Source organism: Mya arenaria, chromosome 4 (assembly GCF_026914265.1).
Source record: "Mya arenaria isolate MELC-2E11 chromosome 4, ASM2691426v1".
Lineage (NCBI taxonomy): Eukaryota > Metazoa > Mollusca > Bivalvia > Myida > Myidae > Mya > Mya arenaria.
Genome location: NC_069125.1, coordinates 37,849,306 through 37,868,756, shown reverse-complemented (window position 1 = coordinate 37,868,756; position 19,451 = coordinate 37,849,306). Strand labels below are relative to the sequence as shown.

The following is a 19,451-nucleotide window of genomic DNA, read 5'->3' as shown; positions in this document are numbered from 1 at the left end:
TCTAAGGTAACTTTGAGTAATATGTGTTTTCATAGAATGAAGGAACCAATTTTGTGACCAATACTCATTCTATATAACACTCTTTTTTACCAGAAAACAATATCAATTAACACAGTCAAATACTATATTATTGCTACTTTGTATACTTAAATATTGCTTTAGAAAATACCAGCATGCACATTACCTTTTTTTGTAATCTGATGACAGATGTCCATTTCTTTTCAAGGATGCCAGCATACTTTTTGTCAATCTCCATGGGCTACAAACAAATGTTGAACATACCATTAACTTAATATGTCAGGAATGTTAACAGTAGTCTTTAGCAAATTGTCCATAAAGCTTTTAAATATAAGTGATGCAGATTACCGCATACAAAATTACCGCATACAATATAAGTCATGTACAAGGAGATAACTGTACATATGTATTAAACTGAGCATTCGACCAATATCTATTACAATGTACTCAACTTGGTCTAATCATTACACCATCTTGATTTAGATCATAAACAAGATCTGCTAATGAGAGATTATCAACACGAATTAACCAAAATATACCACTGATATATTTGATAAACCCACCACGAAGCAACCATGGGTGCAACAAAATTGTATTGTTGTTTTTGAAGCCAACAAAGCCGGAATGTTTGCAAGCTTACCATTGAAGCCTCCTTCTGGAACTCTGTAAGGGCGCTAAGGTAGCCATTTGAGCTCAGGTAGTCAGCGATAGCTTTGTTTCTAAATAGCGAGAGAAAAAATACTGGTCTTCTTATTTGCATTCATAGTTTATTAGGCACATAATTATATACATACATGTACCAGGATCTAGTACTTATATTTAACAAGAGCCGTCGTAAGACAGCTCGCTCGACTACGCCGCTTTGACTTAGAATACAATAACAATGTAATAATACCAAGTTTGGTCTCTTTATGTCACACCTAACTAAAATGATTCGATACATAAGGTGACTTTGATGCTGCCCTCCCACCAGCCCGCCCAAACAATGACGCAAGTCATTCAAATAACTTGATTTCCCATAATGAAAATGTGGTTAATATACAAATATGCCTTTCAAAGGAAATTTAAAAAAAAATTAAAAAACTCAAGGGCCATAATTTGTATTTAGGGTAAAATGGAGTTATGTTTCTTGTTGTAAGATGGTTGTAAATAATTTTGAATTTTATTAAGTGCATTTAATGAACAGTATAGAAGGTTTTTTTTATTAAAATCCCAACTTGCCCTTAACTTTTACTTGCCTAAAACTTTAACCTAAGTCAATCAGGGGCCATAACTTGTATTAAGGATATGGAGTTATGTAACCTCATTGGGTGATGGTCCTGAACAATTGTGTGAAGTATAAAGTCAATTGAATGTAGGGTATAGAAGTTATTAAACAATATCCCAACCTGCCCTAAAACTTTAACCTAAGTTCCTTAGTCAATCAGGGGCCATAATTTGTATAAAAGATAATATGGAGTTATCTAACCTCATTATGTGATGGCTCTGAACATCTGTGTGAAGTATTAAGTGCATTTAATGAATGGTATTGGAGTTTTAAGTGAAAATCCCAACTTGCCCTAAAACTTTAACCAAAGTCAATCAGGGGCCCTAACTTGTATTTAGGATAATATGGAGCTATGTAACCTCATTGTGTGATGGTCCTGAACAACTGTGTGTATTAAGTCTATTGAACAAAGGATATAGAAGTTATTAATAAATATTCAAACTTGCCCTAAAACTTTAACCTTAGTTCCATAGTCAATCAGGGGCCGTAATCTGTGTAAAGAATAATATGGAGTTATCTAACCTCATCATGTGATGGCCCTGAACAACTGCGTGAAGTATTAAGTCATTAGAATGTAGGGTATTGGACATATAAGTGAAAATCCCAACGACGCCGACGTTGGGGCGAGTAGTATAGCCCACCTATTCTTCGAATAGTCGAGCTGAAAACTTAAGTCATAAAGATTCAATGATTTCTCTTATCATGGTACAACAAACAAGTTTACTGCACTTGCTTTGAACCCAATGGTCCATTTTATTTCTGTTTCCTAGTTCATTCACCAGATGCAATACAAACTATTATATTGATTATATGTCAAAAATAAAGACACTATCACAGTATATTGAAATTTGAGGACATTATTATCAGACCATCTTAAGATTTCCAATATTTGATGCGTTAATGTTTATTCTTGGGAGGGCAGACTCAGGAGAAATCAGCGTCAATGTAAAGTCTAGAAGCAATTATGAAACAACTTGAAGCAAAAAAAAATATTCTGAGCACTATTGATTTGCCTGCATCTAAAACTGTCTGGGACTGCAAGGAGGCGTAAAAGCCATGTGACGCAACAGCATACATGCCTCGAATCGAATATAAGAATCTGTTCTGGGATTCATGACAATTACATTTATGTAGCCAATTAAATCAATATATCAGGACATCAGTATATCGTACAGTCATTGACAACCACTTTAACAGAAATTATTTTTCCTAAAATAACACAGTCAATAAATCCAGGCCACATTGATATAACAAACGCTTTTATGTGTATGTGTTCGGATAATGACCCAATTTATACTAAATAGGCATATGAATAGGTCAACACAATGGGTGACTATTCCACTATTCCATACACATTATAGCATATTAAACGTAGATTGCTGTTGTTCTAAAATCATCAAAAACTACTTACAGTTCGTCTTTTTGTCTCTGTGACAGCACCATCTTTGCTGTGGTGTGTGACTGGTCAGCTACAGAATTACTTCATCTGAAATGAAAATATACAATTTCATCAATGCATGTAAAGAGTGGAAGCTGCTGTGCATAAACATTTTGAATTGTATACTTTTTTTCTTGCACATTAGAAGAGTTGGACCTGCTGCCACACCCATGGCAGATGAGTCACTGGCATTAATGCACCACTGTTTTTATTTCCTTTACTGTTTATTTTATGGAAAGTAAAGTATGGAATTCCAAAAGAGCTCAATCAAATATATATCTACAAGAAAACAAATAATCACAAAATCAAAATAAACAATCTGTAGAAATGTCATTTTAGAGGAAATATTTGATGTCAACATTGAACTTAAATTAGTATGCGTTGTGTCGTCGGTAAACAATGTCGCACACGAAATGTACAAATAAATTCTCCATTTTCTTTTTACACAAATGTAAATTTAAGGTATACAAAAAATAAGATCAGCCATTTGTTTTTGGTACAGATGAAAAATCACATTGCAATATATCGTGTTGCCAGTAACTTGCTGCACTTTGTAACCAGCTTCGACCCGTGACACCAGGTCAGATTTTTTAATCCTTAGACAAATGAAAAGTCCTAATTAAATTAAAGTATCATCAACAGGTGAATTCATAAAGACAAGGCTTATCTCCCTGACCAACCCGCAGTGTGCTCAACCAATCGCAACCATAGATGACATCACCAATAAGATTAAACACATCATTAGAGTTATTGAAGATTTACCGCATTTAAGCCCAGATTAGTTAAAAAGGAGCTGTACAGATGGACAGGCTGGTTTCCTCTGTCCACTATATTACTGGACATAAATAGGAAGACAAACGCTAACACTTGGTTAACATCCCAACACGCAAAATCCTGTCATTACCAAAACTATAAATACAAGCCTTCACATCTGATTTATCATATCAATAACACAGTTACCCAGAAATAACTTCTTGCAGTAAATATATTTATCAATATGTGAGTCTGACGGTCGTATGATGAATTCAGCTTATGCCTATATATTGTAATAAATTATCTGCCTGAAAGATTTTCTTTCATACATGAATATGTTCCGATATTTTCCTGTCAATTCAATTTTATTGTGTTCAACATTTTCCATTGAACAAACCTTTTTTTAACAATTTGAATAATTGATGCTGAAAATATCATGAGAAATCCATACAAAAAAATATGCCTCAGAATGTCAGCAGACTGGGAAAGAATTGGAAATATTTCCACACAAACACACACATAGTCTCAAAGACTCATTCAATATACACCAGGCAGAGTCTGTACAATGGTGCACTTGTGGAATATTGGTAGGCAGATGTACAGTGCTTGCCTTATCTCCACATTATTGATTATCTGATTGTGAAACTGCTTCATGTTTTATTGCCAGCCTTTCCATCCAGTAATTGTAACATTTTCTTTCTTAATGATCATTTGCAATGAATATTTACTTTGTATATGTGTGTGTTTTTATGGGTTTTTTTGGAAGGTAGGAGGGATAGAAGGGAGATGTATGCAACAATAAAGAAAGGACTGTCAAAGAAATGTGACAAATGTCCTGTGGTGGGCAAAGTCAGACAGATGGTCAATTGTATGTTGTAACTAATTAACCAAAAAATGTTTTGTTTTTCATTTTTTATAAGGTATGCCATCCAACATTAAGATAATGTGAAAACTTACTATAAAGTGTTTAACAGTTATATTACTTTTGCATCAATTACATCTTTGAATAACACCATAAAGAATCTATGGAAACTAGTGATATAAGACTGCTGACAAAAAATTAAATCACAGTTTTTTATATTGCAGTTCAAAAATTAATGTTTAATGTAGTTTTCTTAAGTAACGGGTTAAGCCATTAGCATTAATTTTCGAACGGAAATATGGAAAGCTGCGATCTGATCTTTTGTCAGCAATATTTTATCATTGGTTTGCAGATATTTATGCGAAAATTTGCTCATTCTAAGATAAAAAATAAAAAAGGAAATCTACGAGAGTGCAGCTTTAAAGAAAGGAAATAAAAGAAAAATTAACTATGATTATAAATCAATTTCATCAATTTGTTTCTTAAATTAAATTATAATCTCTTTTGTAACTTTAAAATTAAACTTTTCAAGTATCATTCTTTTGGACAGCTTATGTTAATGACTAAAGCTTCTGTAGTTGAGTAGGAAAGTTGACCTGGCATGAAACTTAACATGGTTCAAACACTTGAATTTCTTTTCAAGGGAAAACACTTACAATAGCAAGTAACATTTCTAAGCTATTATAGATAAGGAATAGTTGACTTATAAACCTAAAAACTGAAAAACCCGAACTGAAAATGACTTCACTGACTGTTTCAAGGTAATAAACCTATCATTTAGACGGTAAAGCCATTTTGTTAAGGCATGTGTGGTCTGTGGTGTTTGTACGTTTGTGTCTCTCTTTTAGTGTTGTTTAAGCCTTTGATTTGTGCCTCTAACCTGATCGTCACCAATAATCTCTTCGACCAATTTCTGTTTGATTCATAGATCATTGGTACAACACATTCCATTACATGTGTTAATGAGTTAAATTTTCGTTTGTTTGGATTGCAGTTGATGGGACTTAAATTTTGAGCAATAAATAACCATTGATGATTGCGGATAAATTAATGTCACAATTAATGAAATGTGTATTGAAATCTGCCAGTTACATGTATGTGCATGATATATGCAAAGCCTTATAGTAAGGAAAAAGTAAGTTTTATAAATGACTTAGAAAAAAAAAATGCATTTTTTAATTATTTTTTTTGTCAAAGCATTTTAATTTTAAAGGTGGCAAAATATGTCTCATGTGAAAAACAACGTGTTTGGACCGATAACAAGCGTTATATCGGGTGTTCATCGTAGCAAAACAAAGCAGATGGTCGTCTTAATCCAATGGGTGTGATTGTGTCACTTTTATTGGGGTGTCATCAACAGACAATAAATAAGTCAGTTAAATACCTTATGTTGAATATTCCTGATTATGACTCTATTCTTTATGAAATTCTTATTGACTCGCCTATAAGACGGGCCCCCTATTTTAAGGTTAAAAATCAGGACCAAATTTCCCAGTCTTGTAGTCGGGAAAATACGGTAAAGAAGAATCTGAATGTCTTACAGGAGAACCTCTCATTAGTCTGAAAATGAAACTGCAAGACAGACAAACTTATTCAAGCGATGGCATATCTGTATGCACTTGACTGAATTTAATAGCATTGTGCTTGAATGTTAATATTTAACTTCATTCATTACTTCATTCATTACTGAGACATACTTAAAATACTTAGTATTCCAGTGTTTAAAAAAAAGGCAATTGTTATCTAAAATTATTACCTAAAATATAACTTCTTTTTGATAGCCCACTCCATTGTGCCAAAGTATATAAATATGTTTTAATTAAAAATAACTTTTCAATTAACCTTGTTAAAACTGTGAAAGAACATGCCTTACAGTGCTTTTTCCAGAAAGGCACTAGTGCAATGTGATTGTACAAAGAAAGTCAAAAATTTGCAATATTAGTCAATGCCTCAATCTTCGTTTCTCACATTTCCATTATCATCTTGCTGCTGCAAATGTAGGCCATTCCAATTGATGGTACCAACTTACGTAATTCTCATATATTGCGAATGCCATCGAAGCACAAATTTTACCATCTTTGTTTATTACTTAAGTAATTCTGATATATTGCGAATGCCATCGAAGCACAAATTTTACCATCTTTGTTGATTATGTCAATGATGTGCTTGTCTATGAACTAATCTTTTGTTTTGTTCCAGTTTACATAGTATTTTACAATTGTGACCATTTATAAGCATTTTCTGCAATACATTCTTATTTATTCCTGTTGTCCCAGTCAGTTTTCAAACAGACTGTTTATAGAATGATTGCTTACCACATAAACAACATCCCCAATAAAAAAAATGTGATCCAATTTGCTATTGGTCATTAAAAAATAATGAAGTATTTTGTGCCTGTGAACAAAACGCACTTTGTCAAAATGCTTTTGCCAAGTGCTTTAAACAATTAAAGCACTGCATTGGTCAAGTTTTGCATGGACAGTGCATGGACAGTGCCGCAGTGCATGGGATTACTTGCTTAATTTGTTCGCTTTCGAGGGCTATACAACAAATTCTATGCAACAAACAATAACAGATAGTGTCACTATATATCTGTTTTGATTTTGAAGTTTATGTTTAGGTAATGAGGGCTCTCACAATAGGCTATGTGTACTCAACGCAACACGCCCATAGGGAAACATATCTGATTATGCAGTCAATTGTAACCACCACCACCCCCCTCCCCCTCCTCTACACTCCAGGAATAGCGGGGACTTTGACTTCAAATCCAGCCAAGCCCGGGCAAAATCCCCGTCCTGCAGAGACGAACTGCTGGTTAAATCCCCGCCAAATGCCCCCGCACACCAGGGACCCTAGGTAAGGCCCATTAACCGCTATTTTGGGCGCAAAGACAAAACCACCGCATTCACCCAGCACTGCGAGCCACCTGGTAGGTAAAAACATGGCCAGTTTCCCCGGTTTACCCCCGGACCTAGGGGGGCCGTGGTGTCAATTGACTGGTGCATTAGATTCTGACACTGTCAAACCAAATTTAAAGAGTGTCCGACTCCAATGGACCCCAATTGGTTTGAAATATTCAGGACAATTCAGCAAAAGAATTTAACAGCGAATATTGAATTATTGACAACATTAGCTAACTAAGCATTTACCAAACTTAAGTAAACCTCTACCAAAAGCATCTTAATACTCCCCATTTATGTCCAATTTACATTTAACAAATCTACGACCGCCATGTTTCTCAGGCGTTGTATTTGACATGTCAACATGTAAGGGGGAAATACTACTGGAATGTGGCTAAATTATTTATAACGTAGAATAACATATTGACAACTTATATGTTTACCTCATAAATAAAAGGTTGTTTGTGTAATATTAGCAGAGAAAATCGCAGAAATCCGTCTTATTTACTTGATCACGAATATATTTTGTCGAAAGGGTAATTTAATTGCGCATGCGCCGTGATGATCTCGTACTCAAAAGAGAGCGAGATTAATGGCGGCGCCCTGAACGAAAATTGAACGTTATTTACTTATCAAAATCAGAGAAAAATAAGAAGTATTTTTGTCTGAGTTGCTGTGATTTCAATAACTTTGGTAACTCTTAATCAATAATTATGTTTGAAATGTGTTGTCAAGATTTTTATTTGCAATTAAAATATTATTGTTCAATATCGCGAATTTATGTGACATTCTTATTAAATGTCTACTTGTCAACCCCTAATAAATGAAGTATTTTCAACGCCTTGATTTCTCACCTTTGGAAAGATAATAAATAAAAACAATTAAAAATTAATTTCAAAATGAAGAATATATTAAGAATAAAAATATTAAAATACAGTTGAAAAAAAATGATGAATAATACATAACAGTTATACAATATATAAACAGTGGGGATCATATATGAAAAAGTAAAAACCATTGATATTGAATTTAAATAGATGGTAATACAAACTTGAAACACATAACAATTACTGTGTACCAAAAACATAACAAATATACAATTACAAGCAGATGTGTTTTAGTATGTTTCTTAATCAAATTTAATGAGTCATCTTTTTTGATAAAGATATTCATTTTGAGCATTGGGATTTGCCCCGGTACGTGAGTGATGGTGTGGTGGACGTCCAAATGCAGATGATAATCTTGAATGAATATGTACTGCATGCATCAGGTTAAACAAGAAAAAAGCATTTAAAAACATTTATTTGGTAAAATTTATACATGTAAGCAGTAAAATATAGAGAAGAAGAATTACTAAAAAATTGTCTGGTAGCAATAAACAGTTATGGTTCGATTCGGTTTAAACAATTATGGTCAGTTGGGAAACTGAACCATTTTTTCTTGTTATGCCTTATTAATAAACCTACCTAAACTTGCAGCATACACTCCATTGGTACCAACGGATAGAAAATCTTCTTATGCAAGTTCATAACCTGACTTGGAAATTCTTGATTACCCAGTCAATAAGAAAACGAAATTGAATGTAAATCCACCAGTTTGATACATTGTACTTCAACATGACGTAAATAAAAATGAAAAATCATTTACTCTTCAAAAGAAATATGTGAGATGAGCCCAAATACTTCAATATTCACAGATAAATGAATATTTCTAGTGCAGTTCTTGAGGAAATAATATGAATTTGACAGAATATTTTTTTTCCACAAACTTACTTTTCATATAACCATACATCATATACCACTCCAAACAAGTCCATTTTCATGCTGTTACATTTCCGATATATATATTTTTCAGGTCACAATGTCTTTGAACAAATATATGCATCCAAGAAACAAGTACAAAACCAAGAAACCTAATTTCCAAGATCTAGCATTCAAATATGACTACTTTAAGGAGATGGTGAAGGAAACAGATTCTGGTAAAGTAACAATAGATTTCAAAGACCCAGCCTCATCGAGAGCTTTGACACGTGCTCTACTAGAGAATGATTTTGGATTAAAGATTACACTGCCTCTTGACAGGCTTATCCCTGCTGTGCCTCAAAGGATAAACTACATACTCTGGTTGGAGGACATAATTGGCATTGAGAAAGCAGCTAGAGGAATTGACATAGGTATATTTTTTCTCCTACTGAAACCAAAACTTGTTACTGGAATTTATGAGATCAAACATGAGAAAAAAATGGATTTGCAGTAAAATTTGACGTTGATAATCTATTCTTACATTAGTTCTGTTCTTTTTGACTTAATGAATATGAAACGCTGGTTTTATCCATTGTCTTCAGGAACAGGTTCCAGTTGTATATACCCGCTTCTGGGCTGCAGACAGAATGGTTGGGAGTTCCTTGCTTCGGAAGTTGATGACCAGAATGTCTACTTTGCAAACAAAAACATCCAGCAAAATGACATGACTGATAAAATCAAAGGTATCATTTGGCATTTCTTATTACATTGTTCACTTTTATGATGTATGCAATGTGTTTTAAATGGCAAATCAACTTGTAGCTTTTATTATAATGTCTTTTTATCTCATCCTACCACAAAGTGGTCAAAGGTGAGCTTTTGTTATCACCTTTTTGTCTGGCTTCTGACTATAATTAGTTTGTTACCACTCTAGAATCCACATTTCTGAAGCAATCTTTTTCAAGCTTGGATGTACAATGTAACTGGCATCAAGATTGTGGCCTTGTTCGATTATCATGTGCCAAATCTGACTTGAGGGTTGAGTTATTGCCCTTGATTTATCAAAAAATGCCATATTTTACATTGTTACAACTATAGCACCTTTGCCAATCCTAAACATTTTTCAAAAGAAAATGTATGACCTTCAGATCTTGGCAAAGTTTAATTGTGGGTCAAATTTGACCAGAAGTGCAAAAGTAATTGCCTTTGATTTATCAAAAAATATTATATTTTATTTTAGCATTGATACTACTCTATCACCTTTATTTCTTTACTTATCCTAATCATATTTAAAATGAAAAAGTATAACCTTAAAATCATGGCCATGTTAGATTTCGGGCCAAATCTAACCAAATGCGATTGCCAGGGTGAGCAATCCAGGGCCCTATCAGTATGGGTCTGATTGTTAATTTCACCTCTATCTGAAATAAATTTCACCTCTATTTGATGTAAGAACATTCCTTATTTCTGTAATCAATAACATACATTATGTTGTTAAAGTTGTAAAAAACTATTTCTATTAATTCATATTACATGTTTTGCAGTTGTCAAGGTTGAGGAAGATACCTTATTGATGGGACTACTTGAAAACAATGAAGACTGCTACGACTTCTGCATGTGTAACCCACCCTTCTTCTCTGACCACCTCGAGGCCCAGGGCGTGACAAATACCCGCAGTGATAATCGGTCAGATGCGAGCTCTGTGTCGACTGCCAGCGAGGCGGAGAGTGTTGCTTGGGGAGGGGAGGTGCGCTTTGTTTCCCAGATGATCGAAGATTCATTGAAGCTGAAGTCAAGGATCAGGTAGTTGAAGATTAATAACGTAAATTTCAGGGATCGAAAATCATGATAAATTATCGTTCAAGGTGTCCAAACTTACCTCCAGATGCCAGAGCTCACAGTTTACAAGAAAATCAGCAATTTTCTCTAAGCAAATCAACAAATTTTGATGATATTTGACTGTTTAGGCTTGAACATTATCTCAGACTTGGAGAAATAAAAGTGCTGGATTTGCTTTAAAAATCAACCAAGTCTTATAAAGGAGTCTATACAAAAACATGAGATTTCAGGGTCCAAATAAGTGGATCGCCATATAGGCGGGGAACTATGTTCATATTTATACATATGTTAGGGTAGTCAGAGAAGTAACTGTTTTGTACCATGTTGTTAAGGACCATGTTCAATTACTAGCATGTGTCTAAGTGAATAGCTATGTTATATATCAGCATGATAGTTATTGCACGGTTAAGTTCCTTATATTAGTTACCGTTATGACATTAGAGTTAATGAACAGACAAAATCAAATAAAAAAAATGCTCTCTTACATGGTATAATGGGATCATATTACATATGACAGATAACAAATACCCTCTAACATGGTACAAAGTGATAATATTACATTTTGTGTGTTGCAGAGTGTATACAAGTCTGATTGGAAAGAAAACAAGTCTGCCATTACTGAAGCATTTTCTTCATGAACGCCAGGTATGTACTCATAGATTAATGTTTTCTCAGATTTGTTTAACTGTTTTTTCTTAAAATGTACAATTGAAATATGACAAACAATTATTCCTTTAAATGATTATTTATACATAATTTATTTAATAGCTTGTTAATTTAAAAGAAGACCAACTACAATTTCTGTCCAAGATCATATTCCAAAGATATGTAAAACAAGTTCAATATATGCGAATAATGAGGTTAATAATATGCAAATTATTTGGTCAATGAAATGTCATATATATCCATACATCCCTTCAGGTACCCAAGATTTCCACTACTGAGTTCTGTCAGGGAAGAACAATGAGATGGGGAATAGCTTGGACCTTCGATGAAACTGTCACATTCCCTGTAAGTGTTTTAGAGAGTAATAGATGACAGCTTACTTCCAAACATAGAAATAAGTCCTTTGGATGTACCAGCCCCAATCCATATACTAGGGCTTGCCATCAACAAATTTCAACAAGCCCTGCTGTATAAAAATTATAATTTTGAGCAAGCCCGGAAAGCAGTTTATCAGTACAGGGCTTGCGGGCTTATGCTTATTTTGACAACTGCTTTCATCACAATATTGGTTTTATGAAATATCTTAGTTCAACTGATATATTTTACCATTGTCCATGATTGAGAAACAAGTTGCTGCTTTGCCTTTGTAAATCTATCAGAATACTTTCAGTTTCCTGATAAAGTAGAATGTCTGTGAAATATTGGAAGTTTTAATGATTTACATTTTTGTTTTTAGCTCACCTGTCACGTAGTGACAAGGTGAGCTTTTGTGATCACTCTTCGTCCGTCGTCCGTCCGTCCGTCCGTCCGTCCGTCCGTCCGTCCGTCCGTCCGTCCGTCCGTCCGTTCACAATTGCTTGTGAACACAATAGAGGTCACAATTTTGACCTAATCTTTATGAAACTTGGTCAGACTGATCATCTCTATAAAATCTAGGTCAAGTTCGATATTGGGTCATCTGGGGTCAAAAACTAGGTCACTAGGTCAATTAGTAGAAAAACCTTGTGAACACAATAGAGGTCACAATTTTAGCCTAATCTCAATGCAACTTGGTCAGAATGGTCATCTCTATAAAATCTAGGTCAAGTTCGATATTGGGTCATCCGCGGTCAATAATTAGGTCACTAGGTCAATTAGTAGAAAAACCTTGTGAACACAATAGAGGTCACAATTTTAGCCTAATCTCAATGCAACTTGGTCAGAATGATCATCTCTATAAAATGTAGGTCAAGTTCGATATTGGGTCATCCGCGGTCAACAACTAGGTCACTAGGTCAATTAGTACAAAAACCTTGTGAACACAATAGAGGTCACAATTTTAGCCTAATCTCAATGCAACTTGGTCAGAATAATCATCTCTATAAAATCTAGGTCAAGTTCGATATTGGGTCATCCGCAGTCAATAACTAGGTCACTAGGTCAATTATTAGAAAAACCTTGTGAACACAACAGAGGTCACAATTTTGACCTAATCTTTATGAAACTTGGTCAGACTGATCATCTCTATGAAATCTAGGTCAAGTTCGATATTGGGTCATCTGGGGTCAAAAACTAGGTCAGTAGGTCAATTAGTAGAAATACCTTGTGAACACAATAGAGGTCACAATTTTAGCCTAATCTCAATGCAACTTGGTCAGAATGATCATCTCTATAAAATCTAGGTCAAGTTCGATATTGGGTCATCCGCGGTCAATAACTAGGTCACTAGGTCAATTAGTAGAAAAACCTTGTGAACACAATAGAGGTCACAATTTTAGCCTAATCTCAATGCAAATTGGTCAGAATGATCATCGCTGTAAAATGTAGGTCAAGTTTGATATTGGGTCTTTCACGGTCAATAACTAGGTCACTAGGTCAATTAGTACAAAAACCTTGTGAACACAATAGAGGTCACAATTTTAGCCTAATCTCAATGCAACTTGGTCAGAATGATCATCTCTATAAAATCTAGGTCAAGTTCGATATTGGGTCATCCGCGGTCAATAACTAGGTCACTAGGTCAATTAGTACAAAAACCTTGTGAACACAATAGAGGTCACAATTTTAGGCTAATCTTAATGCAACTTGGTCAGAATGATCATCTCTATAAAATCTGGGTCAAGTTCGATATTGGGTCATACGCAGTCAATAACTAGGTCACTAGGTCAATTATTAGAAAAACCTTGTGAACAAAATAGAGGTCACAATTTTAGCCTTATCTTAATGAAACTTGGTCAGAATGATCATCTTAACATAAGCTAGGTCAAGTTCCATATTGGGTCAACCCAGGTCAAAAACTAGGTCACTAGGTCAATTAGAAGAAAAACCTTGTGAACACAATAGAGGTCACAATTTTAGCCTAATCTCAATGCAACTTGGTCAGAATGATCATCTCTATAAAATGTAGGTCAAGTTCGATATTGGGTCATCCGCGGTCAACAACTAGGTCACTAGGTCAATTATTACAAAAACCTTGTGAACACAATAGAGGTCACAATTTTAGCCTAATCTCAATGCAAGTTGGTCAGAATAATCATCTCTATAAAATCTAGGTCAAGTTCGATATTGGGTCATCCGCAGTCAATAACTAGGTCACTAGGTCAATTATTAGAAAAACCTTGTGAACACATTAGAGGTCACAATTTTAGCCTAATCTCAATGCAACTTGGTCAGAATGATCATCTCTATAAAATTTAGGTCAAGTTCGATATTGGGTCATCCGCGGTCAATAACTAGGTCACTAGGTCAATTAGTAGAAAAACCTTGTGAACACAATAGAGGTCACAATTTTAGGCTTAACTCAATTCAACTTGGTCAGAATGATCATCTCTTAATAAAACCCTTTGAAGATGTTGTTTGTATTTTGTTTGCTCATTAATATACTATGACAACTTCCATTCATTCATGATTGTTAGCAACAAAGTTAACTTGTCGCCTGGTGGCATCCATTAATTACTAACAATTAAGGAAGAACCAGTAACTCAAAATATTGATGCATTGCAATCCTGAAAGTCCCAATAGTATGGATCGATGGCAGGTAAGCGATACAGGGCCACCATGGCCCTATGGTTAGCTCACCTGTCACGCAGTGACATAAGGAGCTTTTGTGACCACTTGATGTACGTCGTTCGTCAACATTTTGCTTCGAACAACATCTCCTTAACCCCTTGGCCAATCATGATGAAACTTGGCAGGGATGTTCCTTGCATGAAGCTCTACCAAAGTTGTTCAAAGACATGGATTCCATGCGAAACTCTGGTTGCCATGGTAACCGATAAGAAAAACTTAAAAAAAATTCTCCTCCAAAACCACAAGGCCTAGAGCTTTGATATTTGATATGTAGCATCACCTAATGGACCTCTACCAAGATTGTTCAAATTATGCCCCTGGGGTCAAAAATGACCCCGCCCCGGGTCACGTGGTTTACATAGACTTAGATATGGAAAACTTAACAAATCTTCTCCAAAACTAGAAGTCCTAGGGCTTTGATATTTGGCATGTATAATTACTTTATGGACATCTACCAAGATTGTTCTAATTATGCCTCTGGAGTCGCAAGTTTTACATAGGCTTATTTAGTGAAAACTTAAAATCTTGTCTAAAACCACAAGGCCTAGGCATTTGATATATGGTATGTAGCTTTACCTTGTGGTTCTCTACCGAGATTATTCAAATTATGCCCCTGAAGTGATAAGAGGCCCCACCTAGGGGGTCACAAGTTTTACATAGGCTTATATAAGGAAAGTGTTTAAAAATCTTCTTGTCTGAAAATGCAAGGCCTACGCATTCAATATTTGGTATGTATCATAACCAAGTGGTCCTCTACCAAGATTGTTCAATTTATGCCCCTGGGGGGAAGAGGCCCTATCCTGGGGGGAGTCACAAGTTTTGCATAGGCTTATATAGAACAAAAAACTTCTTGTCTAAACCAACAAGACATTGGCATTTTATATGTGGCATAACCTAGTGGCCCGCTACCAAGATTGTTCAATTTGTGCACCTGTGGTGAAAAGAGGCCTCACCCTGGGTGTCACAAGTTTTACATAGGCTTATATAGGAAAAAACTTAAAAAATTTCTTGTCTGAAGCCACAAGGACTAGGTCTTAAATATTTGGTTTGAAGCATTGCCTACTGATAGGGTCATGTGGGGTAAAAAACTAGGTCAGTGGGACAAATAAAAGAGTGGCCTCTAGGGGCCATACTTTTCATTGGATCTTTATGATAATAGGTCAGAATGTTCACTTTATTTAGCAAAGCTACAGGTGAGCGATACAGGGCCATCATGGCCCTCTTGTTTGATAGGTATTGTTAGTTAAAAGTTAAAAGCAATGATTAAACTGAACACTCATTGAGTTAACATTAATGGTGTAACATGCCAGTGAAAGTGCTTAGTTATGCCCCCACAAAGTGGCGGCATATAGGGTTGCCCTTGTCCGTACGTACGTCTGTCCGTACGTACGTACGTATGTACGTACGTCCCGAAGATTGTTTCCGATCTAATTCTTGAAAACCGTTTGTCCAATCCTCACCAAACTTTAAACACATGTTTGTGACCATAATATCTTGATCAAGTTCGATAGTCATGGAAATCGCTTTAGTCATTTAGGAGTTACGGCCCTTTTTTGCCAAAAATACTTTAAAAATATATGTTTCCAATCTAATTCTTGAAAAGTATGTGTCCAATCCTCACCAAACTTTACATACATGATTGTGACCATAATATCTTGATCAAGTTCGATAGCCATGGAAATCGCTTTTGTCATTTAGGAGTTACGGCCCTTTATTTGCAAAAAAAGACTTGAAAAATACGTCCCGAAGATTGTTTCCGATCTAATTCTTGAAAACTGTTTGTCCAATCCTCACCAAACTTTAAACACATGTTTGTGACCATAATATCTTGATCAAGTTCGATAGTCATGGAAATCGCTTTAGTCATTTAGGAGTTACGGCCCTTTTTTGCCAAAAATACTTCAAAAATCATTATGGCTTATTTTCTGTGACAAAAAACCGAAGTGGGGGCATCCGTGTCCTATGGACACATTTCTAGTTGTCAGATTGGACCAGTGGTTAAGCACACTCACTTCTCACCAAGCCTAACCAGGTTTATTCTCGGCCTGGACGTGTGTCAGTTTGGTTGGTTATCACCAAGGCCATCAAGTGGTTTTTCCCTGGGTTCTCTGGTTTCCCCCTCAACACAAGACCAACTCTTGAGTAACATCGTGCCAACGAAAGTGTCTTATTACTTTTTATAACTTTCTTCACAATTCTTGTTGAATATATAGTTTTAACTTAACACTAACATTTTATAGCTTATCTATCTGTTTATTTTTATAGAGTTAAGCTACTGCTGATTTGATGGTCATAATTAAAAAACATTCAAACATGTCCCAATCTGATACATGATTCTAATAAAAATATACATATGACTGTGACTGACCCAAATACTTGCTGTGTGACATACCGGGGGTATATGTCCCTAAACTGAGAAGGTGAGAGTGGTCTAGTGTTATAGGTCTCCACCTCACACCAATGAGGTTGTGGGCTTGATGCTCACCAAGGGTATTTCTTTAGTACCTCAGAAAGGACACCAGTACAGGTTTCTACCCAGAAAAGTGACTTGAGAGTGAATAGTGTCAGCTTAATGCTGTCCTCACAATAAAGCCCATACTTAACTGATAAAAACAACAACAGCCAATGGCATAAGCTTTTGAATCTTCTATTCTCTTTCTTAAAGTTGTCATTCTGTTGTACTTGCAGAAGTCCTTGTTCAAGGAGCAGAAGAATGTTAAACCTCCTTTGGTGTTAGAGATTCCACGCGGAGCAGGTGGGGTCGGGGACTACACTGTACAGGCCTTCACATGGGTCATCAGGAAATATATCGAGGTTCTTCAGGTATGTCAGCTGGTTGAAGAATGTTTTGTAACTATGAGTCCCCTCTGGTGTGAGTTGTTCCATGCGGAGCAGCTGAGGTGGGGAACATCACAGTGAAAGCTTTCAGGTATGGGTTGGCTTGAGCTTGATGGTGTAAAAGTATTTAGGATAGTTGATTTAAAACTGAAGTTATTACAATTCTATATTTGGTGTTTGTGGCACAGATGGTGAACTTAATCATTGCAGTTGCAAAATAATATGCAAGGAGTATGTTTACCTTTGGAAATATATGTTATTCACACTCAGTAATGTTAAACACATATTAGACTTGAATGTTTCAGATCAACTACTACACAAAACACTGTGGAAAGTTCTACACCTGTCTGATCATGCAGGCCAAAACTAACACCTGGTCAAATCAAAGGAGAAAGAGACGAGAGCGGGCCAGAAAACAGAGTGTGTCCGAGGAGGGGGAGGGAAATAGAACAGCCGGGATACCAGTGGAGGGAAACAGCACATCTGGGGAATCAGGGGAGGTGAAAACACCTGCTGACAGTGTGGAGAAAAATATGGAAACTGATGATAAGTGTACTGTGACGTCAACAGAAACTGACGCTAAAATTGTTGCTCATTCAGACAATGACACAGAAAAGGGAAGTAATGTCAGCAAAGACTCTGGAATAGAAGAATTTGCTACAGAAAAGGGTGATAATGATGAGTCTAAAAAATCAGGACAGAAAAGGTCAAACGATGAAAATAATGGAACTGAACCAGCACAAAAAAGACTTAAAAAGGACCAGGGAAAGGATTGTGAAACATCAGAGCAGGAAAAAGAGGCAGTGACGTCTGATAAATCTTGCAATAATAGTTCCGCTATCACATTATCACGCAAGGATGTTGTGGAACGCTTTTGGAAGGAACATTCTGAAAACCAGGAAGGCAAGAAGAAAAAGCCCTTGTCATTTTACGAAAAACTTGAACCCTTTAGTGAGAGTGAGGAGTGTTTGTTGTTGTGTAAGCTTGTACTGAAGAAGGAAGAGGGTGAAATGACCTTGACTTTGACCCATCAGGCAGGAAATAAGGAGGCCCTACATCAGATTATGCAGTTCTTCAAAAATAAACTAGCTGTTAAACCAAAGACATAAAATCTATGTTTTCATTCATATATTTTGTCAGGGAATAGATTCATTTTTGGTTGGCAAGTCTGCTATTCATGTGCACATGTATGTTATTTATCTGTTTTTGTTTCCATGAAACAGCAAACAATATTTTGACAGCAATACATATATGAATGTACTACGACAGCCAATTGTATAAAACTGGTAAATTCTTTGGCTTGGTTTTTAAGTAAACCAAAATATTTATTGATTGGACAATATTTATCCAAAAATTAACATTAACCAACTAAATCATTTAAACATGTAAACTAGCCTAAAGTGAAGATAACATGTGGACACTTTATCAAAGTATTATACACTTTACTGTTGTGGACTAACAAACACATTATGCATAGGATTTCGATTTTTCAACCCCATTGAGACAATGTGCTGCATCTAACACACAAAAAAGTTTTTAAAATGTTGACACAATTGTTCACCGCATAAAAGAATGTGCCAAGGTCAAGGTCACGAAGAGTAACTGGGATTTGTTAATCTCCTGCAAATGACATGAGGCTGATCCATCCCGATTAAAATAAAACTGATAATAAATAGATGGAGGGATCAACTAGTCATGATAACATTGAAAATCAAGTGCTCTTGGTTTTGATATATACATGTACTTTTATTGAACAAAGTAGCAAATTATTGAGAGCAGTCAAAACCCAATTTAGTGCCACCTATGTATACTTTATACATAAATTTTCATGTCTGGACTAGTAATCAACAGGACATGAATGGTGAGCCTACTTTGCCTGTCACTTGTGGAAGATAGTTTGTCAAATGGAGTTTTCAACCATGTTCTATTAATTTCTGACAAAATTGAATCCAACTGGGTCAGTTGATTGAGCGCCACCACTTAAAGGGATTTTGAATTGATGTATCATTCTCGTACCTGCATGTTATTATTACTAAGATGCTAGTTCTAGATTTATATGTAGAACATGACTATCAACATT

The 19,451-nt window shown here is 35.5% G+C and overlaps 2 protein-coding genes across 3 annotated transcripts in view; one reads left to right on the top strand and one right to left on the bottom strand.

Moving 5' to 3' along the window:
• The window catches only part of LOC128232346 (lissencephaly-1 homolog), a 21,129-nt gene extending 13,320 nt beyond the window's left edge, over nucleotides 1-7,809 (bottom strand). The window contains exons 1-4 of the mRNA XM_052945852.1: nucleotides 7,682-7,809; nucleotides 2,697-2,771; nucleotides 659-737; nucleotides 185-259 (exon numbers count right to left, since the gene is read on the bottom strand). Of these exons, the coding sequence (XP_052801812.1) occupies nucleotides 185-259; nucleotides 659-737; nucleotides 2,697-2,728 (186 nt within the window). The 5' untranslated portion in view covers nucleotides 2,729-2,771; nucleotides 7,682-7,809. The remainder of the gene's footprint in view (nucleotides 1-184; nucleotides 260-658; nucleotides 738-2,696; nucleotides 2,772-7,681) is intronic.
• On the top strand, nucleotides 7,805-19,451 carry LOC128232345 (RNA N6-adenosine-methyltransferase mettl16-like). 2 transcript variants are annotated; one of them, XM_052945850.1, is made up of 8 exons: nucleotides 7,805-7,931; nucleotides 9,093-9,411; nucleotides 9,583-9,723; nucleotides 10,525-10,783; nucleotides 11,395-11,464; nucleotides 11,741-11,830; nucleotides 17,222-17,356; nucleotides 17,677-19,451. In XM_052945850.1, the coding sequence occupies exons 2-8, from the start codon at nucleotides 9,099-9,101 to the stop codon at nucleotides 18,478-18,480; spliced, it is 1,812 nt and encodes a 603-aa protein (XP_052801810.1). In that variant the 5' UTR covers nucleotides 7,805-7,931; nucleotides 9,093-9,098; the 3' UTR covers nucleotides 18,481-19,451. The 2 variants fall into 2 exon arrangements, with proteins under 2 accessions (XP_052801810.1, XP_052801811.1); XM_052945851.1 differs by having other exon boundaries at nucleotides 7,827-7,893.

What these genes read in the sequence shown, in the direction of transcription:
- LOC128232345 (XM_052945850.1), top strand. Translation starts at nt 9,099, where the DNA reads ATGTCTTTGAACAAATATATGCATCCAAGAAACAAGTACAAAACCAAG. An exon ending in AAGCTGAAGTCAAGGATCAG is followed by an intron (nt 10,784 to 11,394) that starts GTAGTTGAAGAT and finishes TGTGTGTTGCAG; the next exon opens with AGTGTATACAAGTCTGATTG. An exon ending in AATATATCGAGGTTCTTCAG is followed by an intron (nt 17,357 to 17,676) that starts GTATGTCAGCTG and finishes TGAATGTTTCAG; the next exon opens with ATCAACTACTACACAAAACA.